Source organism: Delphinapterus leucas, chromosome 19, assembly GCF_059928025.1.
Source record: "Delphinapterus leucas isolate spDelLeu-1000000601 "Yukka" chromosome 19, BTC_Dleu_Yukka2, whole genome shotgun sequence".
Taxonomy (NCBI): Eukaryota; Metazoa; Chordata; class Mammalia; order Artiodactyla; family Monodontidae; genus Delphinapterus; species Delphinapterus leucas.
The window spans coordinates 64,683,861-64,706,291 of NC_143147.1; the positions used below are offsets into that span (position 1 = coordinate 64,683,861).

Here is a 22,431-nt window from a genome sequence, read left to right on the forward strand (position 1 = left end):
CAAGATCCAACTACTAAGAGTCTTAGGATACGGGAACAGAGAGCAACATGGAAAAGAGGAAATTATCAAAAACCTAATCGAAGGAAACTTCCTTGAGGAGAATGAAGGTCTCCGGAATGAAAGGGCTCCCTAAGCAAGATGAATGAAACAAGACAACCCAGAAGGAAACAAGACATCCTGGTTAATTTCAGAACAAGGACCACAAGAATTTCTCTCCAGAGCTAACCAACAGGTTGGCTGCAAAGCTAGGAGAATAAAACTAGTATCATATGTTTCATCAGGAATGCAGGGGCTCCAATATATACAATGTTCTGAGGGAGGATTATTCTGAACCTGGAATGTAATATACGCAGCCCAACTATCACTCCAAGAGGATACTCAGATCAAAAGCACAACTTGCTCAACAAGAACCTATGGATTTGCTTTCTCAGGGCTGTTTCTCATTTCATCTTTCCATGAGTCTACTGGAAAAATGGCAATCTGAAATTCAGTAAAAACAAGGCAGTAAAAGTAATGAAGTCCAGATATACTGATCTGATTTTCTGAATTTATCTAGAGGAAGTCAAAAGTTGAATGAGATACAGGAAAAAAAAAAATGAGGTACAGTCATTTAGGAATGAGGGAGTAGGTCGTGTCATCCAGGAGAGGCAAGGAGAGGTCGATGGCGGAGACTCGAAACAAAGAGGTCGATCCATTCCTCTGTCGATGGGTATTTAGGTTGTTTCCATGTCTTGGCTATTGTAAATAGTGCTGCAATGAACATTGGGGTGCATGTATTTTTTCGAATTAGAGTTTTCCCTGGACACATGCCCAGGAGTGGGATTGCTGGATCATATGACAACTCTAGTCTTAGTTTTTTAAGGAACCTCCATACTGTTCTCCATAGTGGCTGTATCAATTTACATTCCCACCAACAGTGCAAGAGGGTTCCCTTTTCTCCACACCCTCTCCAGCATTTATTATTTGTAGACTTTTTTTTTTTTTTTTTTTGCGGTACGCGGGCCTCTCACTGTTGTGGCCTCTCCCATTGCAGAGCACAGGCTCCGGACGCACAGGCTCAGTGGCCATGGCTCACGGGCCCAGCCGCTCCGCGGCATGTGGGATCCTCCCGGACCGGGGCTCGAACCCGCGTCCCCTGCATCGGCAGGCGGACCCTCAACCACTGTGCCACCAGGGAAGCCCTATTTGTAGACTTTTTGATGATAGTCATTCTGACCAGAGTGAAGTGATCCCTCATGGTAGTTTTGATTTGCTTTTCTCTAGTAGTTAGCGATGTTGAGCATCTTTTCATGTGCCTGTTGGCACATGTTCTCTGGCCCACTCTTTATATTGTATAAATTCCTGCTGGATGCAATTGTTTAGCCAGATAAAAGTCAGGTGCAGGAAAGCTAGGAGCATCTCACATCACTGGACCGCTGCCCTCAGATGACTTCAGGCACATACGGAAGGGCAGGCTGACACTCGGGCCTGCAAGAAAATGGTAAGGGCAGGACGGACAATCTCAGAATACAAAAGTCTAGGACACGTATGGGACTACCCGCCGTCATTTTCTTTTTGAGCAACAGTTGGCACATTTTTTCTGTAAAGGGCCAGGTAATAGCTAATACCGAACATTTGCAGGCCATAAAGTCTCTGTGGCAACTCTCAACTCTGCTACTGCAAGTAACCACAGAGAAGAGTGAGTGAATAGGCGTGGCTGCGCGAATAAAACCTTATTTCCAAAAATTGCCGACAGGTGGGATTTGGCCCCCAGGCTGTAGTTTACCAGCCTGCCCTAGAGCAAAGCCTAGTTCTATTACCTGGAGAAGTAACTGCAGGATTGTTCCAAAACTCTAAGAGAACACTGAGGAGTGATTTTCGTTAAGAATAGTTAGCATCGTGGGACTTCCCTGGTGGCACAGGTGGTTAAGACTCCAAGCTCCCAATGCAGGGGGCCCGGGTTCGATCCCTGATCAAGGAACAATGTCCCACATGCATGCCGCAACTAAGAGTTTTCATGCCACAACTAAGGAGCTGGCAAGCCTCAATCAAGGAGCCCTCGAGCTGCAACTAAGGAGCCTGCCAGCTGCAACTAAGACCTGGTGCAACCAAATAAATAAATAACTAATAAAATATTTATTAAAGAAAGAATAGCTAATATCACTGATTGCTTGTTAGACGCCAGAGCTTCTATGTATTATCTCATTTAATTTTTACAACATTATAAGGCAGGTACTTTTATCAGTTTTATTTTACCTATGAGGAAATGAAGGCTTAGAAGGGTAGCATCTTCTACTAGTGCTGGTAGAGCTGGAATCTGAACTCAGATCTCTGAGACCCCGTTCCAGCTCTGGCCACTCTTGCCTTTTGCCTTCCAAAAAATGCCTCCCTCTTATCCCAAGCATGGGTGGACTTTGATCTTAGAACACAAACTGAATCATATTTTATGTGCAGCAACTTTTAAGAATTCTGTAATGTAAACGTTTACAAAGAGAAGAGTCCTCTTTAGAAACCAAGGAGGCCTAACTCCGCCATAGCACAACTTGGAATATTAACTGCATTGTAATGAGAAGTATCCTCGTGCCTAAAATCCACAGCACCTTTCAACTCACTTAGTTCTGCAAAACCTTACTTAGAAATTAAACGAATGTATGGGATTGTATAAGTTACAGATGTTAGTTGGAGATTGGATTAATTTTCAGGCAGTAGTAATGTTTGCTGTAAATACAAATATCGGAAAACACACACTTGAGGTGTAAATCGCTTAATTTGCAAGGTCAGTAGAAGGAAAGACACCGTAATGAAACTAAAAGGCTGTTCACACTTCATATACATTTTCCCGTTGTTCTGATTTCATTGAACATATATTATCGTTTGGCCTGATTGTGATTATTTTACATGCCCAGAGTAAACCTGGTAAAAATCCCTGCCTTTAAGATGTTATATTCCAGTGGGGGAGTATGGGCAATAAATACGCTAACAAGTAAAATCTAAGGTATATCAGATGGCGGTAAAAGTGCTAAAGGGAAAGGAAGTCGGAGGAGACATAGGGAGTGTGTGTGTGTGTGTGTGTGTGTGTGTTCGTGCGTGCACATATGTGTGTATGCAGGGCATTATGTGCTCGTGGTGCGGCCCAGGCAGCAACTGTGCTGACCGGTCAGTGCCTCTGCCTTACCACTGGTGACTGTTTTGAACATCACTCTTCAGGTGGGATTGCTTTTTCAAAGTGATTGGCAGGGAGGCCTCCCTGGCCGGGTACCATTTAAACAGAGACACAGTGAAGCTGGAGGGGTGAGCCAGGTGGACATTTGGAGGAAGGGCATTTCAGGCCCAGGAATCAGCAAGGCAAGCCCGTGTGTGGTGTGGCTTCGAAACAGCCAGGAGGCGAGTGTTCCTGAAGCAGACGGTGCCCAATCAGAGGCACTCACCCTTTAAGTTGTGAGAGCTCACCTTTGATGGCTCTGAAAGGCAGTCACAGTTTCCTCTTGTACTAGGCAGATGAAATAAACCCTGCTCAAGTTTGAGTTCATTGCTCTGGGATTTTGAATGGCCTTAAATGATTCTAAATCCTTGTCTAATTTAAAGGTCAATGTCCCGGCCACCCAGAGGCAGTCTTCTCTGTGGTGCTCTAGACCGTATTGTAGACACTTTAAGGACATTCTTGAGTAAAATGTGTGCTGGTTTTACTTCTGAAACGACCACGAAGTACACACTTTGCCCCAACCAACTTCCTCCTTCCTGGACCTTCCAGCAGTGTGTGTTTATAGCGCCCTCTCCTGTCTGGCATCAGCACTACGCTTCTCCACAAGACTTGGCTGCACACCCACCCACCAGCCACCAGCCACCAGCCACCACACGTCACATGCTGAGCCGGGGGCTCAGAGTGGCTGAAAATGGCCTAGACATAATAGATGCCTATGTTTCCTCATGTGTTCACTTCCTTTCCCAGCCTAGCCTACATTTAGCAGTTTTATTGTCTAAAAATGCTGTCTCCTGTGGTCTGTTAACCTCTATTCTCTCTGGCTTGCATCTGGCTCCTGACCAGCAAGCCGTGTGCATTTCATTTCTGCACCAGTATTGGTGGGTTTCTGCTCCATCTCTCTGTGTCTCTTTTCCTCTTCTTGGTGGGCATGGAAGACAGAACCCCAGTCTGTTTAGGTAAATTCCTAGCCAATCAGATCCTGGGGCTTGGAGTCCAGGAGCTACACCCACGGTGGTTTGGACCTTAGCACAGAAAAGCCAGAGAAGCAGGCTGCTCCGAGCCCAGCCATGAACATGCACTGTGCTCTTAGGTCCTTTCTCCTAAGGGAGTGAAAGTAAGTTACAGCAGGTAATTGAGGATGGAGGTAGATCTTGCATTAGGGGATTGCTTTGGGGTAAACTGTATCCTCCCCAAGTTCACATGTTGAAGCCCTAACCTTCCCCAAATGTGACAATATTTGGAGATGGGGTCTTTGGAAGGTGATGGGGTCTTTGGGAGGTAATTGGGTTTAGATGGGCTCATAAGGATGGGACACCAAAGGTGGGATTAGTGTCCTTATGAAAAGAAGCGAGAAGAGAGCTCTCTCTCTCCCTCCAGCCTCTCCCTGCTACCCCCTCTCTCTCTCCCATGTGAGGACACAGCAAGAAAGTGGCCACTACAAGCCTTCACCAAGAATCAAATATACCAGCACCTTGATCTTGGACTTCCCAGCCCCCAATCTGTGGTATTTGGTTATGGCAGCCCGAGCTGACTGAGACAGGGCCCCAGAGCCTCCCTCTTTTCCGATGGAGATTAATAAACCGCTTCCATCAACTCTACTCCATCCTTTTCTCCAACCTCAAAACAGAACAAAACGAAAAAAGAATGCTATTAATTATTTACTAGAAGCCGTGTTTCAAGGCAATTAGTTGTCTGAGTTCCCTTCAGGTGGAGCAGAGATGGCTCTGCTGAGCATTCCTACTCAGGGGGGCCTTTTCCCAGCCCGACTCGCGGCAACCCTGAGAGCAGCCTGGAATGAGATGCTGGGGAGGAAGAGACGGGTGTGGGAAGTATTTTTGCCCTGAAACCCATAGTTAAAAGACCACTTCAACCCTGACTCTCCTTCTGGTCTCTCTTTCATCTTCCTTCTAGACTGAGTCGTGCCCAGTCCTTTTCCCCTGCTCTCGAGGCTCACTCTTTCTGCCTTCTCATTCTCAGCAAATTTAAGCACCAGAGTGGGCTTCCTGGCTGCTGGCGGCACCTGGAGCACCTTGGGAAGCAGGGAGCCGGGGATGAGGGGGTGGGGTCAGGGAGCGGGCACACGTGTCTGTCTCTCCGGTATCACTGCTGCCTGCCTGGTCCCCGCTGGTGGAGAATGTGCCCAGCCCTGCAAACGAACAGTCTGTTCTCATTGCTGTTACATTTGAGATGGAAAATAGAAAAAAACTACACAATAATCACATTGAAAAGCTGACGCCGCCTGGCCTCCCCTTTGGTTTCTGTGTGTAAAATGGGGCGGAAGATGGGTCGGAGGCCAAGGGATGATGGGGAGGGAGGCTGTGATATTGAACAGCTCCATCTGACCGTCCTGGGGTTTGTCTCCTTGCTCTTGGCTGGCACAGGGTGTAATCCACCTCCCACTCCAAAGTCTCTCTGGCAAAGTTCTGCAGTAATGCTCTCTCACTGGCTCTATGTGTGGGATGGGAGGCTAAGAAAGTGGTCCCGTTTGGGGCTTAGCAAAGGTTTTTCTACAAAGAGGGTGATGTTTTACACACACTTCATCCACTTGGAAAGGGAGAAGGGGCAGGGGAAGCAGAGGGACCCAGGCTTTTCCTTCTCTTTTGAAATGAACTGTGCTCATCTCCACCCCCCCCCCCGCCCCGCCTCAAATTTACAGACTGGAATGGATGGAGAGAGCATCTCCAAGATGAAGAGCCTTCTATGCGCCAGCTCTGGGGATGGAGGGAGATGGGATGGAAGTGAGGGAGAAGCCCCAGATCCTGTCCTGAGTTTTCCGGGAGATCTGTACCCACAGACTCAAATTTAAAGGGGCTGGATTGTATGAGGGCGGCAGAAGAGGGCCTGGGAAAGCCACGCGGCCCCTCCCGATGTGGCACCCACTGTAACTGCACCGTTTGCAACCTCTAATTACACCGCTGCTGGCAAGAATGAGGTCATGCTGTCTGCAAGTGACTTTCTCAGTAACGAGCCCCTCTCAAAGTGGCAGTCTCCCTGCTCGGCTGGCGAAACTCTAAGATAGTTCGTGTGTGTGTGTGTGTGTGTGTGTGTGTGTGTGTGTGTGTGTGTGTGCAGGCCGAGGCCAGAAACAGCCTAAGATGGATAGAGACAAAGATTTGCTGGAAGGGTACCATCCTCGCAGCTCTCTAACAAGCAGGCATGCCTGGAGATGTCCTACACAAAGGGACAACCTCCTCCCTCACCGCAGCCACTGGTTGGTGCCCTGGCCTTTGGGGATTAAACTCCCAGAAGAAGGTGTATGGGGTTACACATGGTTGTGCAAACATGTCTCTTTCTACAAAGAGAACAAATGCTGTTCGGAGCCTCCAGTTCAGACTCATGGCTGCTGAAGTCTGGGACTGGACATGAAGAGGGTAGGCGTTTGGGTGGATGTGAGCTCCCGCCCTCGGAGAACAGAGATACAGCCTTTCTGCTGTTCCTTTGCTGGCTGAGGAGAGGTCCCTGGCAAAGCTGGCTCTCAGGCCCCCTCTGTGAGCCAAGAGTCTAATAGCACTGTGGAGACAGCTGTTCTCCCAGGTCTGGGAAGGGCCTGTGCTCTGGGAGGGGGCAGTTAGAGCAGGCAGGGAGTGTGCAAGGCCCCAGCTGGGCATCCCTAAGCAACTGGCAATGGCATGGCCAGTAAGACGAAGGAGGGCTGGCCACACTTGGGCCACCTGCCCCCAAAGCCCTCCCCTTTACCAGTCAGCCAGCCAGAAGGACTTTGGTCTGGGATGGAGCACACGTTGCCAGGGGAAAAAGTTGCAAAATGATGTTTGAATTAGGCGATGGAAGCATGTAGGGAAAGTGGGCTGGCTTCTCAGCTGTTTTCAGAAAATGCCCATGGTTCTTTTTACAAGGCAGGTGAGATGGGAATATAAAAGTAATGAAACGTCTGCAGGGCTGTGGCTGCTCCAGAGCAAGCAGGAGGGGTGCCTTCTGGGCTGGAGTGGGCCGCCAGGGAGACAGAGGAGAAACGCGCTGCGCCCACAGGTGGAATCTAGTGGCTCTTTGCTCCCAGCAGAAACACCAAAGGGACAGGGAGACTCCACGTGGCTCCGCAGGCACAGTGCCGGGGAGCATGAAATGGAAATGTTTTCGTTTCTTTTAAAATCAGAAGAAATCAATGAACTTTTAGGTTGAAGAAAATTGTTTTAATATGTAATATTAATATATTTGTGCCAACGCAGTCATAAATATTATTTTAAATATATATAGATAGATTTCTTTTTTTTTTCTTTAATAGAGGAAGGGATCCAGGGAAGCAAAGCTGTCTAATACCCAGGAATGTTTAACTGGGTCCTGCAAACCCGAGCTGGCCTTCTCCCTCAGCAGGGCTGCTGACTCCTGTGGTCCACAAGCAAGGAAGCCTCCGAGCTTCCTTTTTATAGCTTCCTCAATAATTTCCCATTCTTCTACCCTTTGCAAGCAGAGCTCAAAAGGAAAAAGAAAAGAAGAAACAAAGAATGCATATGCCTTGGCACCAACTTCACTTTCTCACTGTCTCTAAGTCCCAGGCCTCTCCTTTGTCTTGCTCTCCGCCCTGAGCGGTTCTTTTGAAAGCCTGACCTGGGAAGGGGAAACTGGAATCAACCAGTTGCCCGAACCCCTCTATCCAGTACCCCCCCCAGCCCTATTACTCAACGTCCGGGAAGGGTGTCGGGGTTCCCGACACCCGGGGAGAGAGGTCTGATGAGGCCTTTGAGAGCGCGGTGCGGGGCCGAGGCTGGAAGGGAAGGCTGGCCGAGAGAGCCGAGGGGCTCTGGGCGCATCCCGCCCCGGCCAGGTTCTAGGTTGGCACTGCTGCTCTCCCGCGGCTCCCGGAGAGGCTGGGCGCCCGCAGCCGCGCAAACGGCTCGTGTTTCCACGGGGCTCGCTCCCGGGCCTGGCTCGGAGCCGCCGCCGCCCGCCCCCCCTCCCAGGGCGCAGGCTGCTCTTCAGTCGCGGCCACGGGGTAGCGCTCGGCCCCCCTCGCCGCGTCTCCGTCTCCGCCTCCGCCGCGCTCGTCCCCGGCTCACGCGGCCCGCGCAGCTCCCGCTCGGCTCAGGCAGGAGTGGCTCTCCGGACGCCGAGCCCGGGAAGCCGAGGGCGGCGGGTTCTGCGAGCGAGCGGCCGAGGCGGCCGAGGCGCTGGGGCGGGCGCGGCGGCCGCTGCTTCTCCTGCCCGGGAGGTCGGCGCGCGCCGGGCGTCCGAGGAGGCGCCGCGCCCCCGGAGCCGGGGCCGCCCGCCAGGCTCTCCGCGCGCCTCGCCGAGCTCCGGCCGGGGAGCGGCGGAGGGCAGAGCCGCCCGGCTCCAGCCTCGGGCCAGCAGGAGGCTCCGCGCCCGGGCGCCGGCGACAAGCCCTGGTCGCCGAGCCCAGCAGACGTCCCCGCCGCCCCGCAGCCGGAGCGGACATGGGCTCGCGGGGCGGCGCGCCGGGCCGCGGGACCCGCAAAGTTTGCTAGCCCGCTGGGCGCGGAGCCGAGGGCGCGCCCGGGCCCGGCGTCCCCTGGAGGGACCGAGAGTCCCCGGATTAGGCGCCGGGGCGGTGGAGGCGAGAGAGGTGGTTCGGCCCCGCCAGATGCCGCCTGCAAAGTTAGAGAGAAGAAAACTTCAGCTCCAGGGAGATTCGGACCGCTATGCTTACCGCGCCTCCCGAACCCGGCGCCCCTGAAAGAAGCCCCGCACCCGCATCTGCCGCCGCACTCGCCTCTCGCACGGCCCCGGGGGCCCGGCGCCCGGATCGGCGCTGACTGCGTCCGCGCGGAGCACCGAACCAGGGGGCGGGCAGGGGGCGGGCAGGGGGCGGGCAACGTGGCCACGGGAGGAAGTTTCCTGAAGTTGTCGCTTTATTCCGGAGCCCGGCCCGCGACCCGGTCAGATCGGTGAGGCCGCCTTGCCCGGTAGAAGAAGTCGGAGTTGGGGTGCTAAGAGGGGAGGTGCCCCGAGACCGAGAGCGGCTTCATCCTCCTCTTTGCTCGCCCCTCGCCTTCCCGGAGCGCCGCGGGGATCGGACTTGTACTAAAGAAGAGGAGGAAGGGTTGGGGTCGCCAGCGTCTCCCCTCCCCGGCGGATACCGCTCCGGGCCGGAGCCGCGTAGACAGCCTCCCGGGACGTAGCCACGGGGTACCGGACCTCACCAGGATTATAAAACTGTTCGGAAGACCAATCCCCCGAAGAAAAGGCTGGTTGCCATGTGGGGACTACTGATCTGGACTCTGCTGGCCCTGCACCAGATCCGCGCGGCCGGAGCCCAAGGTACAGTGCCACCCCCAGTGGGGCTGGAGAAGGGGCGCGGGAGGGGCGCGGGGAGGGGCGCGGGAGCTCGCTGGTCTCACGGTCGCCTCCGGGACCCCGGGCTTGGCCTGGGCAGAGCCCTCTCCCGGGAGTTTCAGGCCCCTTTCCCCGAGTTTGGGGGCTCTCTTTGGGGGGCTGGAGCGGTCTTGCTGAGACTTGTGACTTCCGAATAAGGGAAGGTGGGGGTCCGTGCTGGGAGGCGTCGCTCGTGGAGCCTAAGAGGAGTCGGGGGGGGGTCGCTACCTCCCCACCCGGGTTGCGGGTGCCCTCGGGCTGGTGTGGGAGGGGCGCGCCATTCCGTGCCGGGGTTAGCGCCCGGCTGCACCCTGCTCCTCAGGCCGGGCTCCTGGCTCCCCGCTCGGTGTCCGCGGGGAAGGGCAAGGCCCTGCCGGGCACGCGCTGGCCGCCCCGGGGCGAGGCAGTGGGGCGGGAGGGCGGCGGGAAGGAGCCAGAGTAGAGCGCTGGGTTCCTGGATGGTCGCCCCGGGAGGGCAGTCTCGGGGCCTGGCCAAGTCTCGGAGCCCGCGCCTGGCTGCCTGGCCGGCCGCCGGGGCTGGGGGTGCTTCGCGGTGCTCGCCGGAGGCGAGGTCTGAGGCCCTCTCCTCTCGCGCCCACCCCCCTCCCCTCCCCCCGCCCCCAGACACACTCAGCGTCCCGCCTTTGCCTCCAGCTCCACTGGCCGCTCCAGCGTCTCTGCCGCCGCCGCTCTGACCTGTAGCTGCCTGGCGCAGCCTCAGGGTGGAGAAGGGCTGGTGGGTTTGGGGTGGGAGTGCTGGGAAGGAGGGGGAGGCGTGATCGATCCGCCCTGCCCCCCTCCAGAGGGCGGATGCCCAGACCTACCGCCAGTCCTCGGGCAGGTCCCAGCGGGGGAGGGCGGCTGCACCCGTGCCTCCTTCTTGCCTTCGGTGTTCGCAGATCCAGACAGCAGTGCCAGCGGTGTCCGAGCGGCGCCTGCTGGGGGCGGCGGGAGACGAAGCCTGGACTGAGCTCCAGGACTCCCAGGGCTTGGCCTGCCTTCTTCCAGGCTCGGGAGGGGGCCTGGACCCACCCAGGGGGCGCCGGTCTGCGGAGGCTGCAACCTCGAAAGGGCCCCACCCCATCTCTGGAGTCCCAGAGTCGCAGGGACTCCAGTGAGCCCAGCGTCAGGCATCCCAGAGAGGCAAGATCAAACAGATAAAAATAATCAGCTCTCAGTCACAGGGTAAAGAGGAGGATTTTACAACGTAATTTGCGTTAAAGCACTTAGAAATTTTGTAACGGGGCCGTGTAAATGTAAGGTAATAAAAGTTATTATTTTTATGATCATCATAAAATCTTCCAGCAGGCAGGGACTTCAGATGTCGTCTTATTCTAGTAGCCATTTAACAGATGGGAAAACTGAGGTCTAGGGGCATTAGGTGACTTGCCAAAGGCTGCTGGGTGATCTGGGGGCGGGAGTCTGGACTGGGACCAGGTGAGTTCTAAGCTCCTCTCTCCCTGGAACCAGGACCATCTGCAGCTGGGGTGGGCTTGCTGGGACGGGGCCCTTCTTCTAAGGGTCCAGGGGGAATGTGAGGCTGGCAGAATAGAACAGGTTAGGCCTGGGGCACCTCGCAGATGTGTTCTGAGATGTCCATGGGGTCACTAGCTGAAAGCCAGGCGACTGGGAGGACTCTGGGGGGGTGTCCGTCTCTATCTGGCTGCTTCTGATTTCATTACTGCATAGACTCCAGTAACCCCACGATTTCCCTGGGCAGGCGGCTCGTTAGTTCTTGTCCCATCCAAAACCAGGCTTGTAAGGAGTCCCCAGGGCACCTGAAGGTCCTTCCTTCTGGGTCAGCAAGTCGTTTCCATGTCCCACCTCCACACCTGTCCCATCCACCGAAGTCCAAGATTCCACGTGGCCGTCCTGCTGAAGTTCAGGCCAGGCCACCTCATGTCCTTGTGCTTCCAGAGGGAGGGGCTCGCCCTGTCAGAAGTGGTGAAGGTCTCTTTGATTCACTCTCTCTCCTGCTTCTCTTGTTTGCTGCGGGCTTGAGTGTGGCTGCCCAGGTTCCCTGCTGCTCCGTTTGTGTTCTCTGGCTCCGAGAGAGTGTTTTCCAGCATCCATCGGGTATTCTCCTTCCATTTGTCTCCAGGGCGGCAAACCATGCAGAGGATTATGGGAACTTGGTCTCGGCCCAGGTCTGGGGGCACTGTTGCGTTGTGTGTCGGGGAAACAGGGTCAAGCATGGGTTTCCAGGGGGTTGTTTCTCGTCTGCTTTGGGGTTAGAGAGTGGAGTCTCTCCTTTGCTTTTTTCTCCATTTGCTTTGCTTTTGAGTTTGAGGCGATGCCGTTAACCCTTTGCGGTGGTTAGAGCCACTGGCACTGTGTGTCACTTCTGAGCCCATGAGCCCCGTTCTCTAATGATGATACAGAGTGAGGGACCAAGCAGTCTTCTTCTCTTGGGACAAACCTCACATTGGCTGCCAGATTTATCCACACAACCTAGTTTTTTTCAGGTGCAGAACCTGGGTAACACTACCTGTTTATACTGAAAGCTACCATTTGATCGTTTCCCCTGAAACGTGATGTCACATGGTTCCCACTCTTTCCCCAAACTAAGCGCAGGGGTGTTGTAAAGAGAGCAGAGCACGTATGAGGATACCAGGTATTCAGGGGATGCCTAGCAAGTGCCTGGCACGTAGAAGGTGCTTAATAAAGGGTAATTGTTTTTTTGTTGTTATTATGATTCTTTGTACACTATTAGCCAAGGGGCCACGAGGAGTGGTTCCTGGGCACCCACTGAAAAGGCCTTGAATGCCTTTTCCTCACCCAAGACCCTTCTCTGACTCCCTTCTGTGGCCGCATCACCATGACCCAAAGTGGCCCTCCAGCGGTCCCGATCCAGACCCCCAGGCATTCGGATTGGAGGGTGTCTGCATTTTAACAAGCACCTCGCAAGATGTTTCACGTGCCACTGCTGGTGGACATCTCTCGGAGGCTGGGAGGCTGGAAGGAGGGCGGCAGAGCCCAGCCAGCTGGTCCAGAAGCTTCTTTCAAGTGAACGGTGCCTGGGGGAGGAACAGAGGGGAGTCTGAGCTGAGGGAACCAGGCAGTGGGAAAACCCTGAATGGAGATTGGGAAGCCCAGCCCCGGAGGATCCCGATCCCGAAGTCTCCAAACGGAGAAAGTTTACTGCTGGGAGGTGATCACAATAAAAGCCAAACAGTACTCAAGGGAGTGGGATGAAAGTTTAATGCTGTGGCTAAGCTATAATAATTAATTACTGACAGCAAAAGATAACTTATTGATCAGGGCTTCATACTCATTACCACAAGGCCGACTGGCGTGCTTGCCTGCGGCTCAGCTGGTATGTGTCAAGAGCCCCCGCCCCACGCGAGGGCGGCCCCAGGGGTGTCCCTGTTCCCTACCTCCCCTTCTCCCAGGGCCAGAGAGGTGGCTCTCAGCCCCAAAAACCCCTCGCCCTCGCCCTGTGCACCCCAGGGCTTCAGCTGGGCAGTCTGGAACATTCTGGCTGTGGATTGATGAGTGACACCGTTTGGTGCTTGTATTGGCCTCAGAAGATCACCCCTGCCTGGGGTGGACAGACTCAGGAACCCCCCCCCCCCCCCACCGCCCAGAGACCAAATCATGCTGGCAGCCTGATACCTGCCTCAGAAACTCTCCCTTTCGAATATTTGTTCGGCAAATATTTATCGACCGCCTCTCCTTTATGTCCTCTGCTGGAAGGCCAAAGTAGGGGCCAGGAACCTTGTTCCGTTGGGGAAGGGAGGCTGGGAAAGAGGCCAAGTCCTTTACAGCAGTTTTCTGTTTAAACAGTGCCTGAACGGCCGACCTTAAAATAATGTGTTAAACTGCGTATTGGTATGCACTCGATCTTGTACCACAGGACACAATTGGGCTGTAAGCTAAACGGTAATAGAGAATGAGCTTGTTCTCTGTCCTGAGGACTAACATGATCAGTACGTTTGACTTGAAAGAAACATGAAAAATCATCTAGTGCTGTCCCCTGCCTACAAGCCTGGGGCAAGTGGCCATGTGGTCTCTGCTTGCATACCCCTGGTGATGGGGGGCTCACTACCTCACAAAACAGGCTGGTTGTTAGACAGTCGTGCTTTATGTTGCTGAACCTCCTTGTGGCTGGTTATCCTAGGATTTGGCTGTGGGTGAAGGAGTCCTCTGATTGGCTGGAACCTCGCCCTCCCTGCCCTCTGACTCCTGGCCCCTCAGGGAGTCAGGAAACTGAGTTGGAATTGATGCAGGGTGTTAGGGTGCTGCCTGCAGGATTTCCACCCTGGCCCGCCTGGAGCACATTGTTGCAGCAGACAGCCCTGGAGCTGCCTGAAGCGGTGGGAATTAGTCATCATAAATTTGGGGCCTTGGGATGCCAATAGCAACAAATGGGCCAGCAGCAGCCCCACTGCCTGTAACGGAAAGGAAAACAGGCCGGTTGCTGAGACATCCCCGCTACTAACCCCGCCACTCCTCGTCCTCCCACCCACTCCTGTCCTCCGGGGACAGAAGGCGGGGCCAGTGAGTAATGCTGAGCCAGGGACCCACCGGGACTGCTCAGGGTCCTGGAGGAAGAGGAGGGAGGGGCTGCACAGCTTGTCTCATCAGACTCCCCGAGCCAGGTGTCTGGTCCAGAAAGCCCCTCTCTGAGCCCGGGAGCCCCACTGAGGCCCCTCTCCTGCCGATACTGGAGGTGCCAACATGGCAATGGAGATGGCTTCCAGCCTGGTCCTGGCCTTCCTCTGTCACTGAGCCACCGGGAGCTGAGGCCCAGTTTCCTCATCTGTAGAATGAGGAAACGGAGTTAAAAATAAGTCTTGTATACCACTCCTCCCAGATGTCTGCACAGCTCAATCCTTAGTTAATCGGGCCTTTCCTCTGATGTCCCTGATCCGTCCCTAAACACCCTGTAACGTGGCATCTCCAAGCACCCACCCCTGAGCCTGCTTTCGTCTCTCCACAGCCCTCAGCTCCATCTGACATATATTGGCTTGTTTATTGCTGGTCTCTCTCATGTGGGCGGGGCTTTATATTATCCCCTGCTGTATCCCCAGCTGCTAGGAGAGTGCCTGGCAGATAGAAGGAGCTCAACGAATATGAATTAGTGAACAAAGAATACATCAATGAATGTGTGAATGAATGAACACTTACCTACGGTGTAAAGCCCTCTGTCATCTGGTCTCTACCTGTTTCTCCAGCTCCTCTCCAGCCGCTCACCCACTCTCACGGGCCCCTCTGCACATCACCTACGCCCCATGCCATGGAGCCTCCACTGCGATGAGCGGCCAAGCCCCTCAGGGATGGGAGCCCTGCCCTCCAGCCTGGGCTTCCGTGGAATAGTGTTTATTTGTTTTAACTTTTTATTTTATATTGGAGTATACTTGATTTACAATGTTGTGTTAGTTTCAGGTGTACAGCAAAGTGATTCAGTTCTACATATACATGTACCGATTCTTTTTCAAATTCTTTTCCCATTTAGGTTGTTACACACTGATAATATAGAGTAGAGTTCCCTGTGCTGTATAGTAGGTCCTTGTTGGTTATCCATTTTAAATATAGCAGTGTGTACATGTCAATCCGGGATAGTGTTCCTGCTGAGCCGGGAGCCCTTGCTCAGACTTCCTTGCCCCTGTTCCCAGCTTTCCGCACCTCTGGCCCTGCAGGTGAAGCTGCCTCTAGCAGTAGGGCCTCTGGGTTGGGTCCTTGCTGAATCTCTATCAGCTGAGCCCCATCTTTCGCTGGGGAGGAAATTGGGAGGACTGGTAGGGGGCTTAGGTAATGCCCCCATCCAGGCGTGGAGGCACCTTTTGAAATACATGAGAGGGGAAGACATGCATTTACAATTAAATACTCTAGCCCGGCTCACTTCTCCTGGCAGCCCATTGGCCAGAGCTGATCACGTGGCCCCATCCAGCGGTCCTTCCCAGGCAAGGGAACTGAGAAGTGCGGTCTTCTGTGTGCTGTAAAAAGAGCATCTCAGACGCGCACTGGTGATGTCGAGCATTCCTAATAACTACAGAGATGATACTGTGGTCTCCAGAAGAACATTTCTTACAGAGAATCACTTCACCCAAGACAGGGCCGTCCCTAAAGCATTCCCCTCCCTGTCTGTGCTCTTACTTTCCTGCCTTCTGACGTTTTTTTTTTCCTTAAGCTGTTGAGAAGTGGCATGTAGAAGGGCCAGTGCCTTGGAACTGGGCCAACCTGGGTTCCAGCTCTGTCAGTGTGGGTTAATCTCTGCTACTTTGCATTCCATCACTTATATGCTCAAGCCCCGTTGGCTTGTTTGTAATACAAGGAGAAGTCAATGAGATGACACCAGCAGAGCACTCGGCATGGAGCCTGACATATCAGAAGCACTTAATAAACTAAGGTAACTATATTTGTGCTTCTGTATTTGCCCCGCCAAAGGGTCTTCAGATTGGGTCTCAGGTTGCATTTTGTTTCCAGATTTTTCCCCCTGCTATCTTTTCTCCATATTTCCCCCGTATCTTCCTCTTGCTTCAGTTTCTTTTGCTTCCTCCCCAGTGTAGAATGATTTGGCCTCCTCTCCCCATGCTAGGCATCTAAAGAGGGGAAGCCAGCTCACAATTGCCACCGAGTTCTTTGTGTCAAGTGCATTACAGTCGTTACCCGCCTCTGACCTCCTTCACCTCCAACGTGTGGATAACCTGAGGCTCAGAGCCATTGCCTGCCCAAGGCCCCACAGCTAGGAAGTCAGGATTTGTACAATAGCCAGGTCATGGAAGCAACGTAAATGTCCATCGACAGACAAATGGGTAAAGAAGGTGTGGTACATATACAATGGAATATTACTCAGCCATAAAAAGGAATGAAACTGGGTCATTTGTAGAGACGTGGATGGACCTAGAGATGTCATACAGAGTGAAGTAAGTCAGAAAGAGAAAAACAAATACCGTATATTAACACATACATGTGGAATCTAGAAAAATGGTACAGATGAACTGGTTTACAGGGCAGAAATCGAGATACAGACGTAGAGAACAAACGTATGGACACCAAGGGGGGAAGGGAGGGGGGTGGGATGAATTGGGAGATTGGGATTGACATATATACACTAATATGTATAAAATAGCTAACGAATGAGAACTCGCTATATAGCATAGGGAACACGACTTCACTTTGCTGTACAGTAGAAACTAACACAATATTGTAAAACAACTGTACCCCAATAATAATAATAAAAAAAGAGGTCAGGATTTGAACCCAGGGCTCTATGGGGCATCTTTCCACTGCCCCCCGCTGCCCTGCACCTGCACCACGTCCTTCACTGATATCTTCCCGATGAGAGATGCCCAGCCTGTTGTGCTGCGTGGCCCAGGGGCGGCAGTGGAGTTTGGAAGTCGCCCTGGGAGTTCATTCTCTTTCCCCTCCTGACCCTCCTGGTTCTTGCCTCTGCCCCAGTTGTGTCCTCAATGGGCCTTAAGCTGGCAGAACATGAGCGGTCAGGAGGGGAACCCCTTCCTCCCATGCCTCCTCTACTGCTTTCCCTGGAGATGTCTGGGGAGTCTCCTGAGGGTCACCTGGGGCGTTCATGGCTGGCTGGCCAGTGACCGAGCTCCAGAGTCTTCTAAGCTGAATGGGGTGGAGGAAAGCAGCAGCTAAACTCGGATGTCATTTAGGAAGCTGTTAGTGACCCACAGGGCTGATGAAATGTGCTTGATGATGTGCTAATCCTGAAAGGAGGAAATATTATTGGCTGTAATGCAGCCCCTTCAGGGAGTTCAGCTTCTGGGGTGGACACGGTGACTCTTCAGGGTCCGGGGGCCCCACACCTGGACTCCTCCACAGGGGTGCAAATGTGCAAATGGGGAGGGAGGTGTGTTGCCTAAAGTCTGAGCAGTGACTCCTGCACAACTGCCTTGTCCCATATTATGTGAGCCAGGTCTGAATCTGGTACAGACGCCCCATTCCTTGCTTTGAACTATGAGGGCCAATCCAGCGTCTGCCATCAGAGGGTCCAGGTGGGACAGAACAGGCCTCTAAGGGGCCTGAAACATACACAACTCCCTGAATTCATTTACCCGTCATTTACTGCTTGGATGACCTTAGATCAGTTACATAGCCTATCTGTGCCACAGTTTTGCCATCTGTAAAATGGAGATAACAGTCGTCCTCACCTCACAGGGTTGTGACAAGATTTAATGAGATATGCTAAGCTCTTAGGACAGAGCTCAGTGTATAGCAAACGTGGAGTAAGTGTTCATCATTGTCATGGTTGTCATCTTGGTGTCAGCGAAGCAAGGTCAGCTTTGGGCCTACAATTTGTCACGCGCCCTGTCCCCAAATGCGGCTGCTCTCTTTCTCTTTCACAGACCTGCCAGTGTCCTCTAAACTTCCATTATTAGGGATTTATTTATTTGGTTGAGACATTCCCTGCCTCCAGCTTAAAATGCAAATATGTCACTGAGAACCCACATATTAAGCTATTATCAGCTGTTCAGGCCTTGAGGTGAATGTTTTTACTGGATCCTTTCCTAAAAACTCAAATTTCTGAGGGTAGCGTTCACAGACATCTCATGTGTCTCTTCACCCCAACCTATGAAGGATTTTGGCCAGAAGGTGTTGGTATTAACCTTGTTAGCATTGAAGTTCAGAAACATGAAGAAACTTGCCAAGGTCCCTTGACTTGTAAGAAAGAGACAATGAGAGGAGGTCAGCTGCCTCTTAGATCATTGCTTTTGGTCTGGTCAGGGCCTCCACCATTCAGGAATGGCCGACCATGCTGCTTGGGGATTTGGGAGCTGTCGCATTGGACCACAGGCTCTACCCCAGCTTGGGTGGGTGCAGGGGTAGGGCACGGGCTGTAGGCTGGAATGGCCTCTCCTCTCTCTAAAGCCCTTTCAAGATGCCCCGTCTGCTCTCCCACAGGGTCTTAGTGGTAGCATCTGAATGCTGAGTCCTCTTGCATCTCCCCCTACCCACCCCACTGATAAGCCTTTACCCTCATGGCTTCCCCCACTGGGTACCACCGCCAAGCCCTCCCCAGTCTGGCCCTGTGCACGGCTGCCATCTCACCTCTCCCTCCCCCCACTCCCATCCTCCACCATGCTCACTGCCCACCCCCCAAGCCATCCGCGCCTTTCCCTCCTGCCTCCCCTCCGCACCCCATCCTCCCATACTCCCCTGGGTCCCATGGCTGGAACGCATCCTCCCAGATGCCTCCGAGCCGTCGGGATGCCAACGGTCTAGATGTCTCCTTTGGCACTTGGCTTTGTGGATTCTGAATTATCTTTTCGTGTGTGTGACTGATTTCTTTAACTACAAACTCCTTGAGTTTAGATTAATAACCCTTCATCAACAAGGAGAGAGGTATGAGACATAAATTATTGTTCGCCATTAATGAAGTTAACCCTTTAAAGCAGGGTGCTGTAGGGTGATAGTAACATCAGAGAGAAGGTAATAGGCTTGTGGGCCTCAGAGGCCACACCCCATTCTCACTGGGTCCATCCTGGCCCCCATGTCCTCCGTGGGAAAAGGTGGGTGCATAAGTACAGCATTTCCAAGCGCTTCCGTGAAGGGCTCTCGCAGTGGAGGAGGTGGACACGCGCCCTGGGGGATCTGACCATGCGGCCTGAAGCTGCCCGCCATCCTCACAACCTTTTCCTTTTTAACATTTTACATTTTAAATGCGTGAAATTTTGCATTTCGTTCCACAGTCTCCCTGAGTTCTATTTTAACACACAAAGGAGATTTTCAAGCCCATTGTTGTTGCTGGAAGATGTGGTATGTCTGCCCCCTGGCTTCCTGAACCCCCGGGATAGAGGGCAAAACTTGGCCTTGAAAAACTTGAATGAGGTGATCTCTTGGGTCACGTCATCTGTGAGATTCTAAGACCCTTTACCCGTATATATTTCAAGCATCTGTATTTAAATGTTTCTGTAACGTTTTATCTACATATCCACTTCCTAAAGTAGTTGTGTCCCAAATGTAATCGACCCCGGGCCACTCTAACCATCCACCGGGGTGGTCTGGTGCCTTCTAGGTCCCTAGTGGACCCTGCTGCTTGGATGGTTGGCGTTTGCTGGGTATTCCCTTACCTTCCATACCATTAGTGGGCCTGTCTCCTGGCCTCTCCCTGGGCCCTCCCTCCTTCCCCTTTTAATTTGCACCGGACAAGCCACCAAATGCATCAGACATCATCAACTCTACCACTGTACCTGTGACTGAAAAAGAGCTGGGGGCAGGGCACTGAGTGAGGGCCTGAAGACTCTCCCTAGTAAGAGGCACTAGGCTCCGTGAAACTGTGCCCACCGCCCAGGGGTCTTTCTCACTGACACGCATCGGTGGCTTCCAGGAGAGCCGAGGTGACCAGAAGCCCATCCTCTAGCAAAGCAGGGCCTTGGTGTGATCCGCATCCCAGCAGCAGCTCCACGCCCGGCCCTGCAGCGCTAACTGAATGTTCCAGATCAACTTCAGCCACCCCCTCCCGAATCCTCTTGAAGCGCTTGGGCTCCTGGAAGCAAAGCCCAGAGCACGCATGCCGTCCCAGGCTCCCCCGGGGCAGCCAGCCTTCCCCGTCACGGCTGTTTGTCCCTCTCTGCCCCGGACTGGAGGCAGTGCTTCTGCCCTGAGACAGTGCCCAGCACTCACGCCTTCTTGCTCGGTCAACCTTGAAGCCTCCCCACTCGAGCGGATGCTCACTGGCTTTGCGCAGCTCCCGGCCCAGTGGCCCTTGACCTCCCAGTTTGGAACCCCATCTCCCTGCCCTGGTGGAGCGGCTGTAGGCAGGGAGTGGGCGGGCAGGCCATGGAGGGGCCGGAGCTGCCTGGGAGGCCCAGGGGGAGTTCCTCATTAGCTCTGCCCCAAGCTCATTACCAAGCTGTGCATCACTGGGTGTCGTCAGGGCGGTAATAAATACGCCGCTGTCAGCGTTGATGTGATTTGCACTAATGAAGGGAAATCAGCCGGGGCGAGAGGAGGTGCCCCTGGCTGTGGCTCCGGGGGGGCTGCAGAGCGCTGTCCACTGCCCATTCTCCCTGCCCCGGGAAGACAGAGGCCAGGGCGTCAGGGAGAAGGACAGAGGTGTTGGCATTTAACCGCTTTCTCCCGAGGCCTTAGCGGCTGAAGAGCCTAGAAGATGCTGGAAGCCTTCGGAAAAAGGAGCATTGTTCGGCCCCAGGGAGGGAGGGAGGGTGTGATGAGGGGGCCCCAGCCTCAGCCTGGGCCCTGGGCAGAGGCAGTGGGGATCTGCTGGGTGACCCGCTGTGCTTTTGACGGTTTAGCCTCCCTCACAGGGCCCTGGCTGAGAGCGGCCGCAGGAAGGTACTGGGGAGAAACACAGGCCCATTGTCTGCGCCCCCCTGCCTGCCACCTCGCCTGCAATGTTAGGACGCATTGTCTCTCCAGGAACTTGGAATGTCCAGCCCCAGGGTGCGGGGAGCAGGCCTCTGACTCCAGCTTCTCCTGTGCCTCTGCTGTGTGAGAGCTCAGGGGCCCTGGACCCGCTGAGCCCAGCCTAAGCGTCAGAGCCGCAGCAAAGGCATGCCTCTGAGGTGCTGACACACAGCTGGGGACAAGGGAGCAGCCCCTTCGTGGTGCTAGGCCTTGGGACACCCGGGGACTGAAGAGAGGCCGAACGAAGGAGGGGTACCCTTGCATCTGGGGCCTCGGGAGCACATTCTTGGAGCCCAGGTGTAACCTGCCTCCTTACGGGAAGTGAGAAGGTGGCCCGGAGCGGTGGGGCTCACACCTGAACCTGCATCGGATCCCCTGAAGGGCTCGCTAGGATGCAGATTCCTGGGCCCCGCCCCCAGAGCATCTGGTCTGGGGGCGGGGCCCAGGAGTGTGAGTGTGTAAACAGGTTCCCAGGTGATGTGCTGCCACTGGTCCGGGGGCCACACTTTGAGAAGAACGAGCCTAGAGGTTTGAGAATCCGAGGTGCCACACTGGTGGCCATGCCGAGCCACTCGTGCTGCGATGGGCTCTGCCCGTTCCCCGCCACAGAGGACGGTGGTGAAGCTCCGTTAGCAGGACCCGTGGAATACGTGCTGCACGTGGGAAGCAGGGACCACCTCCCCTTCCTTCTTCTTTTCTCATTATCAGAAGCTCTTGCTCCCAAAGTCCTTCCTTAAAAGGGAAAGAAAAAAAAAAAAAAAAACAGCCCAGAGGCCTCCTTCCTGGGAAGGCAAGGGCAGGGGGTGACGTCCTCACCGGCTGAAGCAGTTTTTGCTAGAAGCGCCAAGGCAACCCTAATGCGTCAGTGGATAACAAAACCTCTCTTTGCTCTTTGAGCGCTTTCTCAGCACCTACTGGGTGCCGAACACAGGGCCTGGGCTCCAGCACAGGTTAAGGCAGGTCCTGCCTCTCAGATTGTTCATGGTCAAGTGTGGGCATCAAGCATGTGGTCAGTAGTAGAGGACAGTGTGAAGGATGCTAATGCAGGTGGGAACCAGGTGATGGGGGGTGCAGAGGGGTAACCTGAGAATCCTGCCCCAGTGGCGGAGGCTTCCTGGAGGAGGTGACCTTGAAGCTGAGGTCTTCTAGGATGGGAGCTGCCCCCAGCGTCCTTAGGGAACATTGGGGGCTTTGTTTTCGTTTTGACATAATAAACTGTACCTATTTAAAGGGTACAACTTGATTTTTCTTGACACACGTATAACACCTTAAATCATCACCAAAACCTTGATGACACTCATCACCACCAAAAGTTTTCTTGTGCCCTCGGTCACCCCTCTCTGGCTGGTGTATAGATCTTTTTCTTTTCCTTCTTTCTTTTTCAATGGATATATCCAGTTGTTCTAGCCTCATTTTTTGAAAACTTTCTTTTCACCACTGAATTATCTCTTCACCTTTGTTGAAAATCAGTTGTCCCTATAGGTGTGGGTCTACCTCTGGACACCGTTGTGCTTCATTTATCTATTTGTCTGTCTTTATTCCGATAGCACGTTGTCATGGTTACTGTTGCTTTGTAATAAGCCTTGAAAGCAGGTACTGTTAGTTCTCTGACTTTGTTCTTTTTCACA

The 22,431-nt window shown here is 53.7% G+C and overlaps 1 protein-coding gene across 1 annotated transcript in view; it reads left to right on the top strand.

Annotated features, from left to right (window-relative positions):
- Window positions 1-8,990: 8,990 nt before the first annotated feature.
- The window catches only part of SDK2 (sidekick cell adhesion molecule 2), a 272,602-nt gene continuing 259,161 nt past the window's right edge, over window positions 8,991-22,431 (top strand). Inside the window, exon 1 of the mRNA XM_022589737.3 lies at window positions 8,991-9,412. Coding sequence (XP_022445445.2) covers window positions 9,349-9,412 — 64 coding nt within the window. The 5' untranslated portion in view covers window positions 8,991-9,348. The remainder of the gene's footprint in view (window positions 9,413-22,431) is intronic.